The 25,609-nt window shown below is 45.7% G+C and overlaps 1 protein-coding gene across 1 annotated transcript; it reads left to right on the top strand.

The window, feature by feature from the left end:
• The first annotated feature begins 1,030 nt into the window (after nt 1-1,030).
• Nucleotides 1,031-22,455, top strand: EPOR (erythropoietin receptor). The gene is made up of 8 exons (XM_083593605.1): nt 1,031-1,406; nt 6,086-6,227; nt 8,133-8,317; nt 11,082-11,230; nt 12,400-12,550; nt 18,485-18,572; nt 19,316-19,403; nt 20,293-22,455. Exons 1-8 carry the CDS (start codon nt 1,232-1,234, stop codon nt 20,854-20,856), a joined length of 1,542 nt encoding a protein of 513 aa, XP_083449731.1. The 5' UTR covers nt 1,031-1,231; the 3' UTR covers nt 20,857-22,455.
• The last annotated feature ends 3,154 nt before the right edge of the window (nt 22,456-25,609 follow it).

Below are 25,609 nucleotides of genomic sequence, written 5' to 3' on the forward strand. Positions count from 1 at the left end.
CCCGCCCTCCCCAGCCGAAGCCGGGCTTAGAGCGGCTAACAACAATAAAAGTAACCCAGCGTTCTAAAATCAATTCATTCGAAAATCAATTCAAAATCAAATTAATGGCAACCATTGGGCTAGAATTCTATGAGGATTACCAAAGGAGGGGGTCAGACTGCGCCTTGGCCAAGGGTGCCCTTTGCACATGATCAGAGGCACTGATGCATGTTACCACCACGTCAAATATTCCAGGGCTTAGCCTGAGCACTGAGGACAGGCGAGATGCCAGAAGGAGCATGGAACGCATGGGCCTTGAATTTCAGTTCCCCTCGTATAAAGTTAGCAATAAATGTTGGAAATGCAAAGAAAAAGAGGGAACATTTTATCATATGTGGTGGGAATGTAAAAAGGTGAAAAACTTCTGGGAGATGATATATGAGATGAAAAAAATGTTGAAATATACATTTATTAAGAAACCAGAAGCATTTTTACTTGGCATTGTAGGAGATGATATAAACAGAAAGGATTGTAAGTTGTTTTTATATGCAATGACGGCAGCAAGAATATTATTGGCACAAAAATGGAAGCAAGAAGAATTACCGACAAAAGAAGAATGGAGGATGAAATTGATGGACTATGCAGAATTGGATAAACTAACTGGAAGAATTCGAAACCTGTGGGACCAGAGATTCACAGAAGACTGGTGTAAGTTTACGGACTATTTGAAAAGTAATTGTGATGACCAGCTTACGTTTGTAGGTTTGCAAGAAGTTTTGTGAGGTAAATTATTTGAATCATTGCAAAAATGGTTAAAGAGGTGGATTGTGAGTTAAGATAATTAAAGGCAAAAGGAATTTAAGAAATGCAGAAGAAATGATAAAAATGGTGGATCATCAGAGGTGCTGATGGAAGTCCAAAAAGATTGTATAAGATGTGAAGTTCTGTGGAATGTATAATAATTGGTATGTTGAAATTAATAAAAATTATATATGTAAAAAGAATTTCAGTTCCCCTCTGTGTAATGGCGGTAGAAATACACCCTTATTCTGGCAGTCTATCCTCAGAGAAGGAGGATTTCAGGAGAAACATCCAGGGAGGCTGATCCCTGACTTCCCAGCCTCTGCTCAGAGTTGCTGCTTTTGCTGCTGCTGCTGCTGCTGCTACTGCCGCCGCCACACAGTAGAGCCCACCCTTTATCTGCAGCCTCCAGCCGGGAGCAAGGCAAGGGGTAAGCAGCTCTGACAACCAGATGCAGATTCGCAGAGCAGGTGGAAGGACACTTTTGGCGGGGAGACTCTCCTTCAGCCGTGCAAGCATGGAGAGAGGCTGGAGACACGCCGCTGCCCTCTGGGTCCTGGTTCTCTGGGCCTCCGGCTCGTCTCACAAGGGGCTTGGAAACCTGGGCGCCAGCTTCGACAGCAAAGGTACCATGCTTGAAGATAGGGCTGGCCAACTGGGCCCTGTCAAAGTGGGGGTGGGGGGGTCAAAGGGGATAAGAGAGCAATTGCCAAGGTGGGGAGCTGGGGAACAAGGAGTGAAGAGAACTCAAAGAGAAGCTAAGAAACTGCCTGTGAATGCACTGTGTGTGCCCAACATGCAACTGGTCAGACAGAGTCTCTTTCCAGTACAGTGGTACATACGCTTCAGGTTACATCTGCTTCAGCTTACACACTCTGCTAACCCAGAAATAGTGCTTCAGGTTAAGAACTTTGCTTCAGGATAAGTACAGAAATCGGGCTCCGGCGGTGCAGCAGCAGCAGGAGGCCCCATTAGCTAAAGTGGTGCTTCAGGTTAAGAACAGTTTCAGGTTAAGAACGGACCTCCGGAACGAATTAAGTACTTAACCTGAGGTACCACTGTACTCTGGATTGCACCATATGGCGGTGGCGCGATAATAATAAAATATGAAGCAACCTCCGCAAGATTGATCTGATCTGATCTTGCCTAGTTTGTGTACTTCATCTGCTCCTCGCGGTTCTCGTGTAAATTTTCGCTCTCTCTCCCTGAGCTTTAAGTACGATGAAACACTGTTCTCAGCCGCGTTGAAAGCAGAAATTTTGCAGCTTGGCAGACATTGCTCCTTTAAAGAAAAAAGGAGATCTGAGGGGTTTAACTCGTGGAGCAGGTTCTTGTAAGGCTGGGTGGATTCTTCTTGTAAATTTGAAGTCTCTCAGCTTAAAAAGAAAGAAAGAAAAAAGATCCATCCTTTAACTGTGGACACCAGCGTTGGGGTAACCCGGAAGGGGAACAGGTTGAGGCAAAGCGGGGGGTGAGAATTATTGGGTCTATTTCTGTTGAAGGTAGGAGGTGGCCGATTCAGGGGTCAATGAAATAAGTTACCAATAAGACATCCCCAAAGTTTGAGGTTCTAAAGCTGCAGGCTTTCAGATCTTTATATACTGTGCAGTATGTTTGTTTTCCTGTGGGAAAGAATATGTCTGTGGACAACCCTTTGTGCAGTCCTGGCCACACATCCCTCGCAAGTAGACCTGAGGGTGTATTAACAAAGCAGATGCAAAATTTCAGAATGCACAATTTCCAGTGTGGCAATATTGACATCCCTGTTCCCCTCAGACAGCTGAAGTTCAGTAGTTAAAGCTTACAGGGTGAGGAAATACATTGTTGTTTCCTGACTTCACCCATGTAGTCATTAGATTTGTAAGCCCAGTAGTTAGATATGTGGGATTTACGATGCCAGCAGATGCTCTCTTGGAAAGTTGCAGACCCATCTACCCAAGTGGGAAAAGTAGAAAAATAAAATGTGAAATGCAGATTTGCTTCCATTGGGAAGATTGAAATATGTGAGCAAGAAACTACTTTGACCCTGTTGTTGTTGTTATTTTCTGGTGGGATTCCACATCCATAACGTGTGTGTTCCTACTTTGTTTAAACATTACTTGCCTAAATATTAAGATACTTGGTAATGAATGGCTGCTCTGTAGACTATAAAACACATGTGATTTAACAAGTCTGCCTGTGCTTGGCTTGTTTGCCTAGGGGAGTCCAATATAGTTCGTTCAGTTTACTTAAGGTCAATTCAATGCTTGCTCATTATTTTATGACTGCAGCATCTAGTGAGAACTCGCCATATAAAAATGAGTTTTTTTGTATGGTTCCTATTTGACTTGTGTCAAATTAAGGAAGCTTTGATTCTACCCTAGACCCCTGTTCAGTTTTGAGCTGCAAATTTTCAAGTGCAGAAGAATCAAGTCATGAACCGGGGGTCGGGGGCCAGTCGTTCCGCTTAAGACAGTTTCCAATCCTATGCCTAAATCCAACAAGAGGAAATTTACCTGTTGCCTCCGTTTCTGAATGGAACTTTTCAACAAGGGAAGTGTGTGAGTGCAAAGGGCATTTGCTTGCCTGGGCTTTTACATCAACGCCCTACCCAGATAGCTCAGTCCGTAGAGCGTGAGACTCTTAATCTCAGGGCTGCGGGCTCAAGCTCCACACTGGGCAAAAGATTCCTGCATTGCAGCGAGTTGGACTAGATGACCCTTGTGGTCTCTCCTATGAATCTATAAGCTGTATTGCTGTAGGCAAAACAACAACACCCCTCCCCACAAGGTCCAGAGGCAGATTCTAGAACCCCAAGGGTTCTAGACTCTACTGGTTTTGGAAGTTCTTCCCGATGTCTAAAATCTAAAACCTCCCAGCCAGCTGCAGCTACACCATCTCTTCAGGTAATATGGTTTTTTTGATCTGGGCTAAACCTATTCTGTTTTTGCAGCTTTGTGCATTTTCCACATTCAGGGACACACCAATCTCTACATGCTTGGGATAAGCAAGCAGCCATCCCACATCTTGTAGTTTCAGCAGAGGCAGATTTCATTTGCTTTTGTCCTCCTATTCCTGCAGTCTCCATTTTGATAACAAAAGAAGTGCAAACCTAGCCAACAACTTAACAACTGCTGTTCTCTGTTGTTGACAGTTTCCCAAGGGATGCTGTTTCTGTAGTGCGGAAAACTGGGGATGGAGGAATAGGAGAAATAAGGAATTATATTAACTCTGCTTCTGTTGCTCATCTTGAATCACCCCCCCCCATTTTGACCAGCCCAGCCCTTGTCTCCACGTGGCTAACTAAAAACCATTGGTCTGACCCCAGTGAGTGAGGCTAAGGATTCCTGGCAGACCCACATAAAAAGTGGGTGGGTGGGAGAAACAAATGGCTGCCCCCTCCTCTTTCCTGTACTTTCTCCCGCGGCCTAGACTCTACTGGGACTGAGGGTGTGCAGCCAGCTCTTATCTCAGGGAAACAGATGCCAGAAGGAGGTGGCTGTAAGACTTCTGTGTTTGTGTGTGTAACGTAAGGAAGAGAGCTGGGTCATAAAATACATAGCTGCCGATCATGTGACTTTGCATATGACAGTTAGTACTGTTTCCCTTAAAACAACAACAACAATAATCCAACAAAATCTGGATTCTATGGCGGTAATGAAGTTGCTTTCATTACAAGAACCCTATCCGAAGGAAGTAAGAAGAATAAAGACAATAATATCTTTGAGCGTGCACAGAGTGCTGTTCCTTTGCTGCTGCTGCTAATTTATTCATTTATTACTGTATTTCATGCATTTGTAAGCCCCTTTCTCTGCAAAAAGGGCAGGGAATGTGGCACGCAATAAAGACAGCATAAAACAGCATGAAAGGAATTAAAAACGGGATTTCTGTGCAGAAAATGCAGAAGGTTGCTGGGACCAGAATTCAGCTTCCTAAAGATCAAATGCCCCATTATGAGCAGCATGTGGCTATCGCTAAACGGAACCTCATTTCTGTGAGCCCCAGGTGATGCTTAGCTAAAGATGGTAGGATAATATTGTACGAGAAAGTTCCCCTGCCCCTCCTACCCTTTCTTGGCTGCAACTTTTGAGGGGCGGAAGAACTTGGAGCAGAACAGCAACTCGTCATTCATCTCCTTGAACAAAAATTTTGTAGAATCACAGGAAGGAGACAGAGGAGGGTGGCAGGCCAACTTGTTCTTCATCCCTCATTTGGGTCTGAGAACCTCCTCAGATTTCAATTTTTTCATTAATATTCTTTTTAATAGCCTACATCTATGTTTCATATATGGGACGCGGGTGGCGCTGTGGGCTAAACCACAGAGCCCAGGACTTGCTGATCAGAAGGTCGGAGGTTCAAATCCCCGCAACGGGGTGAGCTACCGTTGCTCGGTCCCTGCTCCTGCCAACCTAGCAGTTCAAAAGCACGTCAAAGTGCAAGTAGATAAATAGGTACCGCTCCAGCGGGAAGGTAAACGGCGTTTCCGTGTGCTGCTCTGGTTCGCCAGAAACGGCTTAGTCATGCTGGCCACATGACCCGGAAGCTGTACGCCGGCTCCCTCGGCCAGTAAAGCGAGATGAGTGCCGCAACCCCAGAGTCGGTCACGACTGGACTTAATGGTCAGGGGGGCCTTTACCTTTACCTTTTATGTTTCATATATGAAATTTAAAAACAGTATGACAATCCGTAGTAAAAAAACCCCACAAAACTCCACACTGATAAAGGAACTGTACACTAATTTGTTGTTTTGTTGGAATAATTTCGTTGTTTGGAATAATACCCAGGAATATTGCTTAGAAAACTCCCCACCCCCAAGTAGTTAGACATCAGATATGGATTAAATTCCACTCTCACAAAATGTATTAAGTTGCTTTTACATTTTAAAGCTGTTTTAAGAAGCTTTATGGGGAGGTGACCCACAAAATGGAAGAAACAAACAAAACAAAATCAATGGTCACAAGGGATCCTACAGAATTTCAATTTTAAAAGCAAACAAGGTTCTAGTCCTTTAGGTCAGGGATGGGCGCTCCCTCTGCACTTCAGAGGCTTTGCGTTGCTATCGCTGAAGCCAAGGAGCCTGCATTCGCTCCATAGGACGCACACACGTTTCCCCTTAATTTTTGGAGGGGAAAAAGTGCGTCCTATAGAGCGAAAAATATGGTATGTTTTTATATATGTTGGAAGACGCCCAGAGTAGCTGGGGCAACCCAGTCAGATGGATGGGACGTTGTTGTTGTTGTTGTTGAATAGGACGTCCCTATTTTCTTTGGAGAAATGTTGGAGGGTATTTGGTAACGTTATGCCTGTCTGTCTGCTTTGCACCTAGCTGCGTATCTGTTGACGGAGGACCGTTCGGACCTCAAGTGTTTCACCCAGCAGCTGGAAGACCTGGCCTGCTTCTGGGAGACATTTGTACCCCCGAAGGAGCAAAACAACCAGAGCGTGTACAGCTTTGGATACAAATATGAGTAAGTGTGTGTATAAGCCGCACCAGAGCCAGCCAGTCTCAGAGGCTCAGCCTGATCTAGTCTACAGATCCTCTAAGAGCCTGAGGATGTTATGGGGGTTTCACCTTTCTGCATTGTTTTCATTTTATGTTATATATATATATAGTGCCTTACCTCTTAGGCACTCAAAGCAGCAGCGTATATAGAATCATAGAGAGTTGGAAGGGACCCCGGGGTCATCTAGTCCAACCCCCTGCAATGCAGGGATCTCAGCTAAAGCATCCATGACAGACAGCCGTCCAACCAACCTCTGCTTAAAAACCTCCAAGGAAGGAGAGTTGACCACCTTCCATTATATTCCCTCCATGAGGGCTACCATTCCAGTCCGACATAATCATTAGTAACAAATAGTTCCAACATATGAGAGTATGCAGAATTAACTACACAATATATTTCAGGGACATTCAGGCTTAACATATTTTATCTTATTAAAATTTATCCTTATTAATTATTATGATAAATATATAAAAAAGGAGAAGCTAGTATTACAGTTTCGGTGCTAACAAGATGCCAAGGGAAGCTATACTTATATCGACAATCTGAAAACCTGGTCTGGTTTTTCATTATTGTTACTGTACTATTGCAAAACCTAATACATAGCTTCCGTTTATTTTCGAAGGCTTCTTTGTATTTTGATGCATCTGTACATAATACAGGTTTTCTTTTTGTATTTTGATGCATCTGTACATAATACAGGTTTTCTTTTTGTATTTTGATGCATCTGTACATAATACAGGTTTCCTTTTAGCAATATCGCTGACCTTTCCTAAATCTAGGATGCGTTACTCCCAAATTTTTTCCTCCCGCATCTCTCTTCTGTTTTGAAGGACTCCTGGGAGATGCATCAAAGTGGTGTTAGCGGATTGTGCCTGTGTAAAATATATACAGAAGTGCCAAAATAGGAAAGAGTCGGGTCAGAATGAGGGTCGTACCTGTAGTATTAGTCAAATAGGTTTCTGTGTCCCAAAAGTCCCAGGAGCTTGTATTTTACCCTCACATTCCCCAGATGTTAGAAAACTGATTTTTATGTTGCATAAAACAATAGATCTTGAAATGTACTAAAGGATTCTGACAGTAAGTGCTGTTTGACAGTGGAATGGACTCTCTTGGAAGCTGGTGGACTCTCGTTCCTTGGAGGTTTTTAAGCACAGGGTGGAGGACCACCTGTTACGGATGGTTCAGTTGAGATTCCTGCATTTCAGGGGTTTGACTAGAAAACCCTTGGGGTCCCTTCCAGCCTTTCAGTTCTACGATTCTATGATAAACATGCCTAAGATTGCTCTGTGAGTGTAGCTATCCTGCCTGAAATTATCTTGAGTGGGCTCCTTTGGAAACATGGGAAGAGGAGGCTGAGGTGGAGGAGGAGAGAGAATGGGCAGAGAAGACACAGAAATAGGAGCTGCTGAAACGAGGAAGGTTGACGTTCACATATTGATTTGTGAGAGACACATCATCTCTCTACTTCACAAAGAAATTGGATGCCTCAAAGGTAACGTGACGAGGAGGCCATTCAAAGGATGGATGAACCAAAACAACTTTAACGCAAGTGCTTTATGGAGAAGAAAGCCAGTTCCACAGCAGGCTTCTTCTTCAAATGTAGAACAGGAACTCATGTGCCTGAGAGCTGACTTGTATGGCAGTCCAGGAGAGCCAATACACTACAGATCAGTATGTAAAATTTAGTCTTATGCTGACTAGCGTTGACAATGAGCTTTACAGGTCAAAACTGGCCTTGACCTCAAGAGCCCCCGCCCCCCCCAAATTCCCATCTTCTTCCTTCAACCCTACTGGGCACAATGCTTGCAACAGTAGCTGCTTCCCAAACTTTAAATAATAATACAGTATTTCCCGCCTGCTTTCATTCAGGGATGACGACTCTTTGAAATTGTGTAACTTGACTGTGGAGTACACACCCCGGAATACAACGCGATACACTTGCTTCTTTCCGAGGCAAGATGTTTCAGCCTTTTCCCCTCTTGAGATCAAGGTCTTTGATGGGCGCTCCCCCAAGAGCACTCTGTACAACAGAACGATCTTTGTGGAAAAACTACGTAAGTTCCCAATGCGGGGGGGGGATGGGCCTTGCAAGAACTGACCTTCAAGTCTTCCTAGAGTGGGTGGGTAGGTGGGAACCTGGAAGCAAGAAGAATGTAGATCAGGATCATAGAATCATAGATCCTGAGGATTGTCTAGTAGTTAAACCCCCTGCAATGCAGAAATATGTAGTGGTCCCTTACGGGGATCAAACCTGCAACCGTGGCGGTAGAACTCTGGGTTATTTGCTATAGGTCAGCAAAGGTTTCTGACTCCCAGTGGATTAACGATCGCAGTAGCAAAATGACCCCTTTCCACCTGAATTAGGCTATCAAAACGAAGAAAGCGCAAGAGGAATAGACTTTTGTGCAACAGAACGGTGAGCTCAGTTCTGTAAGGAAAAGAAAACAAGTTCAGAATGTGCTCAGAGGCACCCTAACCCACACCACACATTTAAACCAATTTAACAGCTGTGACTTCCCTCAAAGAATCCTGGGAACTATAGAATGCTAAGGGTGCTTAGAGACGTCCCACAGAGCTTCATTTCTCAAAATGCTCAACAAACCGCAGCACTTCCTCCCCACTAGTATAATCCAGGTTCCAGACTACCTGAGTCTAAGGCAGACTTGTGTTTGTGTGGAGAGGACTAGTAATGTTTTGGACTACAAGCCCCATCAGCCCCAGCCTGCTTGGCCAAAGGTCAAGGGTGATGAGAGTTGTATTATAACAATGTCTGCTGGGTACCAAGTTGGTGAAGGCTACCTGCTGTGGGTTAAACCACAGAGCCTAGGACTTGCCGATCAGAAGGTTGGCAGTTCGAATCCCTGCGACAGGCTGAGTTCCTGTTGCTCGGTCCCAGCTCCTGCCAACCTAGCAGTTTGAAAGCACGTCAAAGTGCAAGTAGATAAATAGGTACCACTCCGGCGGGCAGGTAAAGGGGGTTTCTGTGCGCTGCTCTGGTTAGCCAGAAGCGGCTTAGTCATGCTGGCCACATGAGCTGTATGCCGGCTCCCTCGGCCAATAAAGCGAGATGAGCGATGCAACCCCAGAGACGGTCACGACTGGACCTAATGGTCAGGGGTCCTTTACCTTATCTATACGTTTACAGTGGTACCTCAGGTTATAGACGCTTCAGGTTACAGACTCTGCTAACCCAGAAATAGTACCTCAGGTTAAGAACTTTGCTTCAGGATGAGAAAAGAAATCGTGCAGCCAGCAGCAGGAGGCCCCATTAGCTAAAGTGGCACCTCAGGTTAAGAACAGTTTCAGGTTAAGAATGGACCTCCAGAACGAATTAAGTTCTTAACCCGAGGTACCACTGTGCTACAATAGAGGCAGAAACTGGAAAGGTGAAGCTTTCTGATCTCCATTTTAAAACCTGTTCAATTCCTATATGTTTTACAACTGTTAAAGTCACAGAAACATTGCTTAGAGTGAGTAGTAGCGGTCAGTGCTTTTTCCTGGGGCTTAAGGGCACTTAGAGTGTTTTTCTTTTAAATGTACTTGTGCACATTTGCTCACAAGATCACACTGAGTTCAATGGAGCTTACTTAGGGTTGCCATGTGTCCTCTTTTTCCAGGACACGTCCTCTTTCTCAGGGGTAAAATTTCTGCCCAGGTGGATTTTTAAAAAATTGGCCAAAATGTCTCTGGCTATACTTTCTGGATGAGACATAGACATAACTGGTGGTTGAAGACTTGCTTCTCTTCTCCTGCCTGCCCCCCCCCCCATAGCGATAGATCACAGCTTCTACAGCCTACATACAGTAGGGGTATTTAAAATGAGAGTCGTCACAGTGTGCTCTTTTTTGCTGTTCAAAAATAGCAACCCTAAGCTTACTCCCAAATAAACCTAGCCTGTAGTGCCCAGCCAGTAGATCAGCTGCTCTCTTTGTGACTATAAACTACTTGGGGTTTTTTTTGGGGGGGGGGAGGAACAGAGGCTAGCAGTGCAGTCAACTGGAGGAGGCAAGATAATGTGAGTTTGCACTAGATAGGAAAGAGGGAGCAGTTGATGTAGGCTTGGCCAAGCCAGTAGGCTTGGTCTTTATTGAAGATTGTCACGACAGGACTCCCACCTGCCACCAGGTGAAACAAGATGGAAGCCCCAAACAAAAGAGAACCCAAACTTTTATTAGCTGCTAATCCCCATGTTACACCCCCCAAACTACATCACTAATACATCATGGTTACATCATGAAAGGGGAGGTCTGGTGGCAGTAATCTGAGCATCCTGGACCCTGCCCTATGGTTCCCCTTGCCCTCCACCAAACACCCATCAAGTGTAACAAAAGAGATATTTACATTTCCCTGTTTCCCAGCCAAGTTAATCACACCCTTTTGTCTTCATCTGGGTTTGGTATTTCTGGAATGGCTACCTGCTTGGCACTCAGGTATCAGGATGCCAGGAATTATCACTCAGGCAGAGGGGCTGCTGAGTAGCTGAGCTCACACATCTATATGAATTTCTGAAGTTTTCCCAGTGAGGCAGTACATAGGTACATTTATCAGTGGATTGTTACATTTGGTATTGTGCAGCAGAGGCCCTTTGAGTAGATAGGAAGAAACTGTGATGAACTGTTTTGTGGGGACAAATCACAAAAGTCACAAAAGTGATTGTGCTGATTTTGGTAGTGGGCTGCATGTGCATGATATCTGCTGGAGGGGCAACCGCTCCCAACCTATACATAAATTCCTGCAACAGTGTAAAAAGAAAGAAAGAAAGACCTCTGTTCTGTCGCCACTGGGCTGCTCTCACATCCTGCTCCTTTCCTCTTCCAGTTTTCCTGGACCCCCCCTCTAACCTGGCAGTGCAGCTGTTGGGGCCTCCGGGACAGCTGAATGTGAGCTGGCAGCCCCCCATTCAATACATGGACAATAGCATCCGCTATGAGATGGCCATCTTCCATAAGGGTAGCATAGTCCAGCGGGTAAGTCGCTTTTGTCCTTTGTTATGTTGTAAACAATAATCTGCCTTTTCCCCCCTTATGGGGTATCCAAGAGCCCATATAGAGTCCTTACATACGTTCCCTATTGGTAGGAGAAAATAACAGAGGCCAACTAGAGAATATTGAGAAGCAAAGCAGCTAGTAAGCCTGATCTTTATTGATCTGTTGCAGAGGAGGAGGAACCCAGAACAAAAGTGTGCCTGCCCTTATATAGACATTTTAAATTCTCTCCCTGGAGTCCAAGACCTCCCCCAGAAACATCATACATACATCGCAAAAGGGGTGTAGCTCAAGACCACCCCCCCAGATATGTCCTACCTACATCACAGAAAGGGCGGTCTACAGCAGAAATCTTGATTGCGTTGTTTACCTCCTGTCTGCCAGGTTATCTGTTAATGCTTACTTGATTGGATACCCTGAGGAACCTGGCCAGTCTTTTGTAATGATAAATACTTAGTTCCTGAGCCAGGTCACAGGCTCACACCCTATTCATATCTTAAATGTGCCCTTAAGACAGGATTTGTGAAGGAAAAGACAATGGGGAGGCTTTTCCATTTTCCTTTGACCTTGCAGAGAAAACATTTGGTCAGTTTGGGAATCAAAAACTGCTTGAGGTCGGTCTTCCTGTGCTGATCTATGTACGTGCTTGGTTGGTACACTTATGAACATCTAACATACCATATTTTTCGCTCTATAGGACGCACCGGACCATAGGAGGGGGAGAACAGGGGGGAAAATTTTTTTTCTTGTTCTCCCCCTCTAAAACAAGGTGCGTTCTGTGCGTTCAAGGTGCGTTCACCCGAAGCCTCCGGAGCCCAGCGGGAGTTCCTGCTGGGCTCTGGAGGCTTTGGGTTCCTTTTGACCTGCTCTTTGGGACTGGTGGGGGGAAGCGCTGCTTTCCCCCACCACCAGCCCCAAAGACCAGGTCGAGGAGCAGCGCAGAGGTGGCGCCGCCTTCCCGCTGCCCCCCAAGCTTGTGGGGCTGGCAGTGGGGGGAAGCACTGCTTTCCCCCACTGCCAGTCTCAAAACCAGGTCAGGGAGCAGCGGAAAGGTATATCTAAGACCTCAAAATTCCTATCACAGTTACCTGGCTTTCGAAACTCCCTCCTTCCCTCCCTCTGACCTCTGCTTTCCCCCCTTCTGCCTCCAGGTGGAGATTTCCAATGGGCAGACATATTACCTCCGGAATCTCAAAGGAGGAACCCGCTACACGTTGGCTGTGCGGGCCAAGCCAAACGGAGTCAGCTTTGATGGCTTCTGGAGTGGATGGTCGCAGACGGCGTCGGCGATGATACCCAGCGGTAAGTGGTCTTCAGGCAATTTTGGCCGCAGCCATGGTGCAGGGCCGGTTGAAAATAGTCACTTAATTAGCATGGAGCGATGCTCATAAAACCACAAGAAGCTGAGAAGCTGCTTTTAAGGAAAAATGAAACAAAAACCAAAGCAGCATTAAAATAAAATAGGGCACCTTCTGAGAACCCCACCCCAAAATCAATAAGAACAAAAGCCTCAATAACACTGGAACCAAAATCCCAAGCCTAAGGAATCCAAAACAGAACACAGTTCACTTTACATCTGTCCAGCACGTCCGTTTGAAGAGAATAGGACCTCTGCAAAAAGATAGGAGAATTCTCCCACCACTTTTCAATTCCCAACCTTGGCTTCTTCCAGAGAGCTATTTTCTGCCCAGATGGTGCATAAAGCGGTGGTACTGATGGAAGACAGGCGATTGCTGTTGCATGTGTGTGTGTGTGTGTGTGTGTGTTAGATAGATCCACTGTAGATGGAAGAAAGTCCCTATTTCCCCTGTGTTTTTAGAAGACAATGGCAGCCTGCAATTCTTTTTCTTTGAGGAGATATCTGATTGCCCTGGCCCAACCATTAACAAAACTTGGATATCAGTGGGGACAAAAAAACCCAGCTTGTTAAGCTTGTGGGAGTATTGTTGGGGGAGAACCAGGATCTGAAGTATCCAAAGCCATTTTGGTTCCCTAATACAGCCCCGAACCAGGGAGAAATTTAGATCAGAAACTGGTCTAAACCTCTCCTTGAAATTTATGTTATAACAGTTAAAATTGTGAAAAATGAAACAGACATAGGGTTGCCGTATTTTGAAGTGCAAAAAAGAGGATGCTATGACGACTTATTTTAAATACCCTTACTATATGTAGGCTGCAGAACAGGCATCTCCAACCTTTGGCCCTCCAGATGTTTTGGACTACAATTCCCACCATCCCTGACCACTGGTCCTGTTCGCTAGGGATCATGGGAGTTGTAGGCCAAAACATCTGGAGGGCCGCAGGTTGGGGATGCCTGCTATAGAAGCTGTGATATATCGCTGAGGGGGGCAGGAGAAGAGAAGAGGAAAGCAAGTCTTCAACCACTGGTTATGTCTATGTCTCATCCAGAAAGGATAGCCAGAAACATTTTGGCAAATATAAAAAATCCACCTGGACAGAAATTTTACCCCTGAAAAAGAGGACGTGTCCTGGAAAAAGAAGACACATGGCAACCTTATCAAGAGTGCCCCTCCAGTCTCACTTCCACCCTGCTTATGAGAGCCTTGCTCATCTCGCTTTATTGGCCAAGGGAGCCGGTGTACAGCTTCCGGGTCATGTGGCCAGCATGATTAAGCCGCTTCTGGCCAACCAGAGCAGCGCATGGAAACGCCGTTTACCTTCCCGCTGGAGTGGTACCTATTTACCGTAATTTTCGCTCCAAAACACGCACTTTTTTGCTCCTAGAAAGTAAGGGAAAATGCCTGTGCGTGTTATGGAGCGAATGCACGGATCGGAGCCATGGCTGCCATCAGTCAAGCAAAGCGGGAGCCGCTTACACACTCTACGAGGCTCTCGCTTTGCTTGCTTTAAAGCGACCTGGAGCCGGGGAGGAGGGAGGGAAGGAGAGTCATGGCAGCAAAGCCGGCAGCAGCCGCTTACACGGGAGGAGGGACGGAGCTAGCAAAAGTCCGTGCGCTCTCTAAACAGAGCAGTGAGGCTGCAGAGGGATGGCAGGAAAGATAAAATTTAAGCAACCAGCAGCAAAATAAAACCAACCTCGAGCTCTGAGCCAGCGCAGTGAAAACCAGGAAGTAAAAAAAAAGGCTGGGGAGGGCATGAGGGAGAGGGGGAAACTTCGCAAATCCCCCCCCCCCCCCCGCGTCTCAGCTGATCCGCGGGGACGGAGCAGCTTATTTTCAGGCAGGATAGATTTGAGCATTGTCTGGGTCCTAGTGCCCCTACCGCTTTTTTGTGCTCCATTCTATTGCTGCTGGTGGCTGCTTATCATTCAGGCTGCAAGGAGGAGCGCTTTTACACAGCTAATGGCGAATCCCCTGCAATCCAAGTCCTCCTCACTTGCTCAAATCTATTCTGCCTCAAAACAAGGAGCGGAAGGAAAAGGCTGCAAACTGTTAAATGGAAAAAAAACCCAGGCACAGGGCAAATACCTTAAGTATACCTTTAAAGCAACAGTGCTCTTCCCCCCCCGCCCTCAGCTCGCAGAAAAGCTCCTTCTCCACACACCCCACGCGTGCTCCTTGTCCCTTGAGTTCTTTTCCTTCCCTCCCCACTTAAAACGTGGTTACAAAGCATGGATCCACATGGATCCTCAGGATTTTTGCACTGGGTCACCCCAAATTCACCATCAGATCACATAGCATTTCCATGGCTATAGCCTGCACCAAAAAACACACACGCACCCACTGTTTCATGGGGCCGCAATGGCGCAAAAACGTTACAAAGCATGGATCCACATGGATCCTCAGGATTTTTGCATTGGGCTACCCCAAACTCACTGTCAGATCACATGTCTGTGGCCACAGCATGAACCATAAAAATCATACATCCACTGTTTCGTTTAGAATATTTTTTCCTTGTTTTCCTCCTCTAAAAACTACATGCGTGTTATGGTCAGATGCGTGTTATAGAGCGAAAAATACGGTATCTACTTGCACTTTGGCGTGCTTTCGAACTGCTAGGTTGGCAGGAGCTGGGACAGAGCAACGGGAGCTCATCCTGTTGCGGGGATTCGAACCGCCGACCTTCTGATTGGCAAGTCCTAGGCTCTGTGGTTTAACCCACAGCGCCACCCACGTCCCAGTATTTCATAGTTAGGGTTAAATTGAAGATCATAAACTATTGGTGCTGCTTGTCATTTTGCTAGACTCTGCTTGTACTTATATTTATCCCATATTGTTAGTAAATTTGCTATGACGTTATCCTTGTTTAAACTGGTTTCCAATATTTCATTAATAAAACTTGTAGATTAAATTGTCTTAAGAATGGTTCAGTTTTAACCCCAGTCATCTCTAGATTGTGTATCCATTCTGTTAGCCATTTAAAGGCATTGGCAATATAAATATAACTTATATGCCACCCTTTTTTCTTGTCCAGCAATACAACCTATTTAATTAATTCTTGGCTGCTTCCTGTTCCATATAAATTGCTAGGCTTTGCCACATTTTAAATTAAGATTCATTTACTCATCTTGCCAAAGCCTGAAAAATGACATTTAATTGGGGCAAGATTATACTTTTAGCCATGTGGTCAAATAAATACGTTTAAGCTATTCTATTGTTCTGCTTTGGAACTTCTTTTCTTATATAATCTTCCCAAAATTATCTTCATAGAAATGCTTTCACTTTTTCTTAATATTAAACATATATCACACAGATCATTGGTGATCTAATTTTGTTCTTTTTTTAAACATCACTTTGTATATGTAAATATATATTGATTATTTCTGTTTTGTCCTTGTTAATTTTAAGGCAAACAAGAAGACCAATATTGAAAAAGAATCTTCTCCAGCTACAGATAGAATTTACAATCTCTATTATTGTTTAGGCATTGCTGTGAAGACAGTTACATACCAGCTATTTTTCTGTGTGCAGTTCCTTTGTTTTCCAAATGGATTCCAAATGGTTTCAAATGGAGAACAAATAATGAAAATACTCAGAATGAATTTGATATTTGGTCATCAACCCCTATCCTTGCAGTTGGGCTGTTATTAATAATGTTAATCAAAGTAAATATTTTTTCTCTAAAGTAAGCTTTTAATGTTTTAAAAAAGAAAATACTGTTATGTTATCGAAAGCTTTTTCTGCATCAAAAGCATTAATAAAGGCTGTGATTTTACTTTCTTTACATGAATAATTGTGTTTATATTTTTCCATACATTATCCTTCAAATATCAGTTGGATATAGACCCCGTTAACCTCCTATTCCAATTCTCAACTGTTATTTGTTCTCATTTTTGCAATCTTTCATATTTCCCATTCTTCCCTCAAAACAGATTTTTCTTCCAGTCTATTGCCATTTATTTCTGCATTTCCTCCTGTTTGCTTTTTGGAGTCTCTGTTTCTCACTTTTGATATACAAAATGCTTTATCTTTTTAATATCACCCATTCTCAAAAAATATTTTTCATGCTTAACAACAAAAAACATCCAAAAGTATGGCCCTTTAATCCAGATGCTAATATTTCACTTTCTGCTTCACAATCAATATTGCATTTTATTTTGTGCATCAAACATTGCACCTTAAACAAGGATTATAATTTACCCACCACCAGTTATTACATTCAGCTGGATAGCAGCTGTGAGAGTTTTACCTAATGGCTGCTTTTGTACAATACTCCAGTGAAAAATAATTCAGTTATAAATACAACAGCAGATACTACCCAGAAAGTGCAGTACTATTTCACTATAAGCTCAGCCACAGATATTGCAGTATGTGGTTTAGTAATTTAGTACTTGCCAGTGAGAGAAATATAACTACTAAACATACCTGGGATAGCTCAGTAGAGCATAAAACTCTGAAACTCGGGTTTTTGGTTTCAAGCCCTATTTTTGACAAAAAAGTCCTACATTGCAGGGGGTTGGACTAGATGACACTCATGGTCCCTTCCAACTCTATGATAATTATCTACCATGCATAATTACTGTGTTTCTATGTTCTTGACAAGTTCGTTTATTGTACAGTCCAAAAGATAATGGGCTTTATTAGTTAACAGCTCCACAGGATTTAGTTCATTAAATGGTCCGGTATTATTTTATTGGAAAAGTAGAACTTCAGCAATTTGGCAATACTAAGTTCCATTGTTGTTAATGCTCCTATTTCTAGTCCAGGACTAGGTAATATTTGGCCCTCCAGTTGGTCATCTCTGTCCATTGACCATGCTGGCCAGGCATGATGAAGCTGGAATCTACCTACATCTGGAGGGCCACACGTTCTCCACTATCTTCCTCTTCCATTCACCTTTTTCTATTTTCTTTGAGCAGCCTATTTACTTTTTTCAGTTATTTGGTTTAATCAGTAGCAACCCTGTATGGTGGGGGTGGATTCACCCTCCCCAAACCGGTGCCACTGCAACTTACCTGGACAGACAGGACATGGTTGTGATGAGGTCAGGGCTGCATGGTTTGCTGGTGTGCCCATGCAAACTCTATTGTCACCCAGCAATGGCCCAGCTTATTCATCTACAGTGACCCTGACATCAGGCTGAGTGGTTCCACCATACCACAGGGACCTAATGTTGAAAGAGCTCATTTTTCTCCACCTTCAGTCCCCAGTGTCTTCCACAAGCTACATCTGCAGCTTCTCCTTTGCTGTCTTCAAATGCCATCACCAAGCACAAACTTGACACCATTGCCACATTGTTATGGGGGGTGGGGTAGAAGCCTCCCTCAATTACTGTGGTTTCTGCGTTTCCAACTCCCAGTTGGAGCAATAGCTTACCTTGCTCACAGGTGGTTGCTGAAGGCAGGTGTAGCTCGTAGTGCTTTGACAATTCTCACTGCACTACCTCTCCAGATAATATTTTCCAGTCTTCATTATCTGGGCCAGGAATGGAGGGGTGGCCATAGAATGGTGGGAGACTTAGTGGTCAAGAAGAACACATGTTAGAGTGCTCAATTGACTAGATGATGTGATGTAATGACCACAGTTGGCCTACTCAGGAGATTTCAGCATGGTGTTCTGGCCTTGTAAGTCCTCTGAAGTATTTCACAGTCATGATTCACTATCTACCAGGACATCTGAAAAGAACCAGGTAGTAAGCTGAAATCCAGGCAAGAGCATATCACTGGTTCATCCTGCCATCTCCACTGCCAGAAGTATGTGCTTTCTCCATGCAGTGACTATGTAACAGAAGGTTGTTTGAAGGAGACTTGAGTACCAACCAAAGGGTTTTTATGAAGTGCCTCTTGCTAGGCTAACCTGTTCTTCTGACTTGCAGAACTGGACCCCCTCATCCTGACGCTGTCTGTCGTTCTGGCGCTGATCGTTCTGCTGTTGGCTTTCCTCACCCTGATGTTTAACCGAAGGTAATGCCCAGTTCATTTATCTTCCAACCCTCCCACCCACCAAAGGGTGGGTGGCCTTCTTGAGCACCTGGACCTTGGCCATCAGGTCTGGAGGGATTGTAAGAGCATTTTCAATCGCAGCAGTTAGAGCCATCAGGAAATCCCCTAAATTGAGGAGTGGGACACCTGTGGCCCTCTCAGTGTTGCCGAACCACAATCAACACCACCGCTGACCATTGGCCAAAGTAACTGGGGCTAATGGGAGTTGAAACATCTGGAAGGCTACAGGTGCCCCATCCCTGCCCTAGTTAGTTTTCACTACTAAGGTCAGTGCTTTTTTTCTTTTAAAAAATGTTTAGGGGTGCTCTCATTTTCCTACTCATATTGAAATACTGCCCCTCAATGAGGCCAAACTCAGATTCACAAAATGTTTAGGGGTATGCGTACCCCTGTGTACCCCCAGAAAAAAGCACTGACTAAGGCAGGGGTTGTCAACCTGGTCCCTACCGCTCACTAGTGGGCGTTTCAGGATTCTAGGTGGGCGGTAGGGGGTTCTACGGCGCAAGCTGAATCCTCCTTCCATCAAGCTCTGGTAGGCAGTACAGAAACTTTACCATCAAGAAAGATGCATTAGTGAGTGTTAGGTGTAAAAAGGTTGACTACCCCTGGACTAAGGTGGTGATGGAGTGGGAATGACTTTTAACACTTGTGATTGTTATGCACACTCTTATTAAAGTCTGTTCTCGCCTATTATCTTCCACCAGATTTTTGAAGAAGAAGATCTGGCCTGCAATCCCCACCCCAGAGCGTGAATTCAAGGACCTTTTCACCATTTACAAGGGGAACTTCCAGGTATTACATTGGCTGTAGTTCCTTGTCTTCATACGACTTCTCCCTCGGCTTCCTGTATTATGCTGTTGCAAAGCCTGGGGTGCTGAGGGTCCTATGTTTCGCTAACTGTTTTGCAGTTGTTGTTTTTACAATCGATTTGTGTATACCGTATTTTTTGCTCTATAAGACGCACCTTTCCCCTCCTAAAATGTAAGGGGAAACGTGTGTGCGTCTTATGGAGCAAATGCAGGCTGCACAGCAATCCCTCTTGCTGTTCTGGCTTCTGGGATAGCCACGTGAAGCCTCTTCAGGGCAGGGGGAGCGTTCTTCCCTCTGCCCTGAAGAGGCTTTGTGTTGCATTCACTGAAGCCAGAACAGCAAGAGGGTTCGCTGAGCAGCGATCCCTCTTGCTGTTCTGGCTTCTGGGATTCAGAATATATTTTTTTTCTTGTTTTCCTCCTCCAAAAACTAGCTGTGTCTTATAGTCTGGGTGCGTCTTATATTGCGAAAAATACGGTGAATTTTATGAAATTAGTACCGTATTTTTCGCTCTATAAGACGCACCAGACCCTAAGACGTACCTAGTTTTTGGATGAGGAAAACAAGGAAAAAAATATTCTGAATCCCAGAAGCCAGAGCAGCCAGAGGGAGCACTGCACAGCAATCCCTCTTGCTATTCAGGCTTCAGCGATAGGTGTGCAGCCTGCATTCACTCCATAAGACGCACACACATTTCCCCTTACGTTTTAAGAGGGGGAAAAGTGTGTCTTATAGAGCGAAAAATACGGTAAATAAAAGGAGTGTAAAGAAGAGAGAAATATATAGTGTCTGAAAACAGGGTTAAAGGGAGCCAGGTGTGGCCTTCCTCACCTCCCACCCCTTGATGCTGATATTCCCCCTTTCTTTGCAGCTATGGCTGGGGCATCAGAGCACCTACCTGTGGTGGAGCCAGAACTCTCCTTACCTGGAGGAGCAGCCGTTTTTGGTGGAAATCCTGTCTGAATGCGATGTCCGCAAGGTGGATGGCCCTCCCGTTCCTCCGCTCCTTCCCCCCAAGGCACGTGGCGTGGGGGAATTCCCTCGCAACCCAGAAGTCTCCCAAGATGATTACCTGATACTGGATGAAGACTTGGTGCCATGCTGCTTAGGAGGGGATGCTTCCCTGCTCTTGCTGGCCAGCAACAGCAACGAGGGCACAGATCCGGCTCTCGACGCAGGAGTAGGGACACCAGACAACAGCCAGGCCTCTTCTAGCTTCGAGTACACTGTGTTTGACCCCAGCTCAAAGAGTCTCTCCCCACAACATCGCCACATCGAGCCGGAGCTCAAGAGCAGTTACCAGATGGTGTCTGACTCTGGGATCTCTGCCGACTATAGCCTGGTGGAGTCCAATGCTGGCCAGATGAGCTTATACACCAACCTCTGTGATGGAGGGCCGCAGCCGTTCCTGCCCACCTACATTGTGTGCTCGTAGCAGCGGTGATCAGCAGGAGAACTGAGGCAGCGAGATGCTATCCCAGGAGGCTGGCACCTCCCAATTCCTTCCTGGTTCTAGCAAAACGCCAGGGGAAGCCAGTGGACACAGCTGTGGGGCCTCCAAAGCTCCAGTTGGGCCCAAGTCGCTCTTGTAGGAGGAAGAGAGGTTTGCAAAATGCACGGAAAGGTGATGAAGGACGTAAGAAGGACTGTGCTGGATCAGGCCCATCTAGTCCAGCATCCTGTTCTCACAGTGGCCAACTAGATGCATCAACGGGAAACCATTGAGCAGAACATGAAGCAGAACATGAGCACCACAACACTCTCCCATCCCCTGGTTTCCAGCAACTGGTGTTCAGAAACATTTCTACCTCGCAACTGTGGAGGTAGCGCATAGCCATCCCGGCTAATAGCCCTTGATAGCCCTCTCCTCCATGAATTTGCCGGATCCCTTTTTTAAAAAGCCGTCCTATTTTAAATGAGGAAGGGGCAGGAGGCCCACGAAAGAGACTTGCTGTTCCCACAGCAACCCTTTGAAGCAGTCGTTTCTAACATTAAATGTGCTGTGGCGTCTTTCTTTCATTTGTACTCACCCCCAGGCAAGTGCGTTCTACAAGGCTGCGGATCAGGGACTTGGCCAAAAGCACACCTAGAGTTCTGGTGTGGCACATCAGGTTTGCAAGTAGCAGCGCAGGCTTAAGGCTTGAGGTGTTTGTAGACTGAGGTGTGGACTATTGTGGGCACTTGCTTGCTAGCCAGGTAGCTAACCTTCTCCCACTCCACACTCTTCTGATGAAACTCCTTCCCCTCTGACCCTGCCCTGTTCCTTTAACTACCAAGCTTTTTGGCCAGACATATTTGCCCATTATACTATGTGCCTAATTATTGCAAAAATATGTATGTCCAAATGTCAGAGTTGGAACTGGTGTCTTTTGGGAGTTGAGGGGGTACGACATGGAAGAGTGTGCAGAATGAAGGAGTCTCATTTCTGCTACAATGCACTGTGTGGTCTTTGCTTACCTTCCTGTAAAATGGGCAGGGCTTTTTTTTTCCAGCTGGAGCTCAGTCCTGGCACCTCTCAGGTGGGCGCCATTGCCATTATAAGAGAATGAGGGAGGTGTTCCCAGTGAGTCCCTGCACCTCTTTTTCTAGAAAAATAACACTGAAAAGGGGGATTTACAAAACTAGGCGAACAAAATACCAATTGAAATGTTAAACGGGGCTGTCTTTCGATTTTGGCTTGAATAAGCGCAGTAACCCAAAAACTCAAAGAGAACTGCATGGCTATTCTGCCAGCTGTTTACTGCCATAGGGCTTGCATGTGGGGCAGAGAAAGGTGTGGGGACTGTACATGCCCTGTTTAGAATATTACTGTTATTTTCCTTGTGTCCGAACTATCCTTCGAAGGCACAGATCAGCATCAGGTGCTGGTGCTGGTGCTGGGAGGACTGTATAATATCTGAACTCTCACAGTATGGCCACAAAGATTTTGTAATTATCCTCTTGAATTTGTGTATCAAAACAGAAACTGGATATATTTTTATATACTTTATATACTCCAAAGTGTTTTTTTAGAATAAAAATAAAAATATAAAAACAGTGTTTTTGCTCATTTTGACTCCCTTGTCCTTGTGGGAAACAAGATGATATCTTAACATTCACCCAAATGTTTTCCCCATTCCCTTCTCTTCTTTCCTTTGTTGCCCGGAACTACTTTCCCCATTTCACGAGCACCAAATCAGACCTCCGAGTTAGGAGGATACAGGTGTGGGGGTGTGGAGTCTCACAGCAACTGGGGTGCTCCTGAAAAAGACTCCAGCTAGCCTGGAAGGAAGGGACGCGGGTGGCGCTGTGGGTTAAACCACAGAGCCTAGGACTTGCCGATCAGAAGGTTGGTAGTTTGAATCCCCGCGACGGGGTGAGCTCCCGTTGCTCGGTCCTTGCTCCTACCAACCTAGCAGTTCGAAAGTACATCAAAGTGCAAGTAGATAAGTAGGTACCGCTCTGGTGGGAAGGTAAACGGCGTTTCCGTGCACTGCTCTGGTTCGCCAGAAGCGGCTTAGTCATGCTGGCCACATGACCCGGAAGCTGTACGCCGGTTCCCTCGGCCTATAGAGCGAGATGAGCGCCGCAACCCCAGAGTCGGCCACAACTGGACCTAATGGTCAGGGGTCCCTTTACCTTTATAGCCTGGAAGGGCTTAACAGGGTAGGGCAGGAGAAGGGAAAGGCCATTCTCCATCCCCTCTGAAAACATCCCGTTGTCCTACAGATCACTGACAGTTCCACTGATGTTAGTCATACTCAGAATAGACTCAAGTTTCCTCAGCTCGTTGATTTCAGTGGGTCTACCTCAGCACATGCCCTAGTTGGATATCACCCACTGGGTTCAATAGGATTTGCTCCCACGTGTGTATAGGATTGCAACAAAAAAAAAACTGGGTTGGGGGCTAACTACAAGCCCTGAAGCTAAATAAAGAATTTGCCAAATAACAGGAAGTTTTTGAAGAAGGTGGAGCTTCTGATTTCCCCCATTCTCCCTCTCCCGAAACCTCCCTGTACACCGTAGGTAGGATTTTTACCCTTGTGGTAAACCTGATGGGAGATGAGAGAGCAATCAGGGGTTTAGACCAGGCAGGCAGGAAGGCAGCTGCTTGTCAACACTCAAAAAAACGTTATGCCCAACCCTTAGGCCCTCTGAAAAGAGCCCACCAGCACAGCAGGCCCAGCCCTGGCCTTGCTGCTGTGATAGGGCTTATCAGTGTGGCAGCAAACACCTCTGTAACCGTTATCAGGGACGCAGCTTGCAAGAAGTGGCATGAGACCAACCCACCGCTTGCTGATGTTGGGCAAGCTCCAGAACAGAACCAGCATAGGCCCTTGTTTCTGGGAGAGGGGAGGCCCTTTCCCTGAGATGCTTTTGGGGGGCTCATTGCAATGGTCCCCTGTGGCTCTGCTTTGGGCTGGTTCATGAGTCATGTCCAAACAGGCAGCTTAAGCCCAGCTGTGGTCTGTTGCAGCTCAGGCCTCACCTTCCAATAAGGTTTCCCTGGCCACCCCAATATTTTGCCAGAACTGCCTTTAGAACCACAGGCCCTTTGAGAAAAGAAAATGGCTTGAATCCAATGGCCTGTTGAGGAAGTGGAGCACACCGCAGGCAGCATGTTGTTTCTGGGAAAGCTATGGGGCTGCACCTGGTGAAGAGGGGTGTGAAACCTACAACAGTCCCCCTTCCTGTGTCTGTGGATCCCGTACAATGGGACACAGGTGGCACTGTGGTCTAAACCACTGAGCCTCTTGGGCTTGCTGATCAGAAGGTCGGCTTTTTGAATCCCCGTGACAGGGTGAGCTCCCATTGCTCTGTCCCAGCTCCTGCCAACCTAGCAGTTTGAAAGCACGCCAGTGCAGGTAGATAAATAGGAACCACTGCGGCGGGAAGATAAACAGTGTTTCCCTGCGCTCTGGTTTCCATCACAGTGTTCCGTTGCGCCAGAAGCAGTTTAGTCATGCTGGCTGCATGACCCAGGAAGCTGTCTGTGGACAAACACCGGCTCCCTCGGCCTGAAAGCGAGATGAGCACCACAACCCTATAGTCGCCTTTGTCTGGACATAACCGTCCAGGGGTCCTTTACCTTTTTACCTTTACAATGTGATGCACATGGTGGGATGCAAAACAGCTCAAGCCACCATAGGAAACACAGCAGAAATTACAGGGTACAGAATGTCCTTTCAGTTCATCATGCGCCCATTACAGAACAGGCGATCGGGACATGATGCTATAATAATAATAATAATAATTTATTATTTATACCCCGCCCATCTGGCTGGGCCTCCCCAGCCACTCTGGGCGGCTTCCATAAAAACCAAAAATACAGTAAAATATCACACGTTAAAAACTTCCCTGAACAGGGCTGCCTTAAGATGCTACATATTGCTGAGACTGTTTTCAGACTAAGCGGATATAAGGAGCAGAGAGGGGAACACGGCGATTTCCTGGTGTTGGAAGTCCAAATTCTTGCAGTGCTCAAGTGGTGCAAGTTTTGCTCCAAAGCCAACCAAGCTCTGGTTAGTGTAACCAACCGCGCCTGCCATGTGCAAACATGGCTTCTTTTGCAGCTTGCATTGCATCCTGCTACCTTTGAAGGTGACCCAAAAACTACAACTAATCCAGAATGTGGCAGCTAGACTGGTTACTGGGAGTGGCCGCCGAAACCATATTACACTGGTCTTGAAAGGGCTCCCAATATGTTTCTAAGCACAATTCAAAGTGTTGGTGCTGACCTTTAAAGCCCTAAACAGCCTTGTCCCAGTATACCTGAAGAAACATCTCCACCCCCAACGTTCAGCTTGGACACTGAGGTCCAGCTCCGAAGGCCTTCTGGGGGTTCCCTCACTGCGAGAGGCAAAGTTACAGGGAACCAGGCAGAGGGCCTTCTTGGTAGTGGCAGCTGCCCTGTGGAACACCTTCCCAACAGGTGTCAAGGAAATAAACAACTATCTGACTTTTAGAAGACATCTGAAGGCAACCATGTTTAGGGAAATTTTTAATGTTTGATATTTTATTGTGTTTTTAATATGCTGTTGAGAGCCACCCAGAGTGGCTGGGGAAACCCAGCCGGATGGGCGGGGTACAAATAATAAATTATTATTATTATAGCTAGTTGGCAGTTATTTTGGGTGGTGTGGCTTATTGATTCATGGTGAATGCCGCCCTGGAGCTGTTCCCTGCTGCCTTGAAAGAGGTGATGGAGC

Source organism: Podarcis filfolensis (genome assembly GCF_964270895.1).
Source record: "Podarcis filfolensis genome assembly, chromosome: 17".
NCBI lineage: Eukaryota > Metazoa > Chordata > Lepidosauria > Squamata > Lacertidae > Podarcis > Podarcis filfolensis.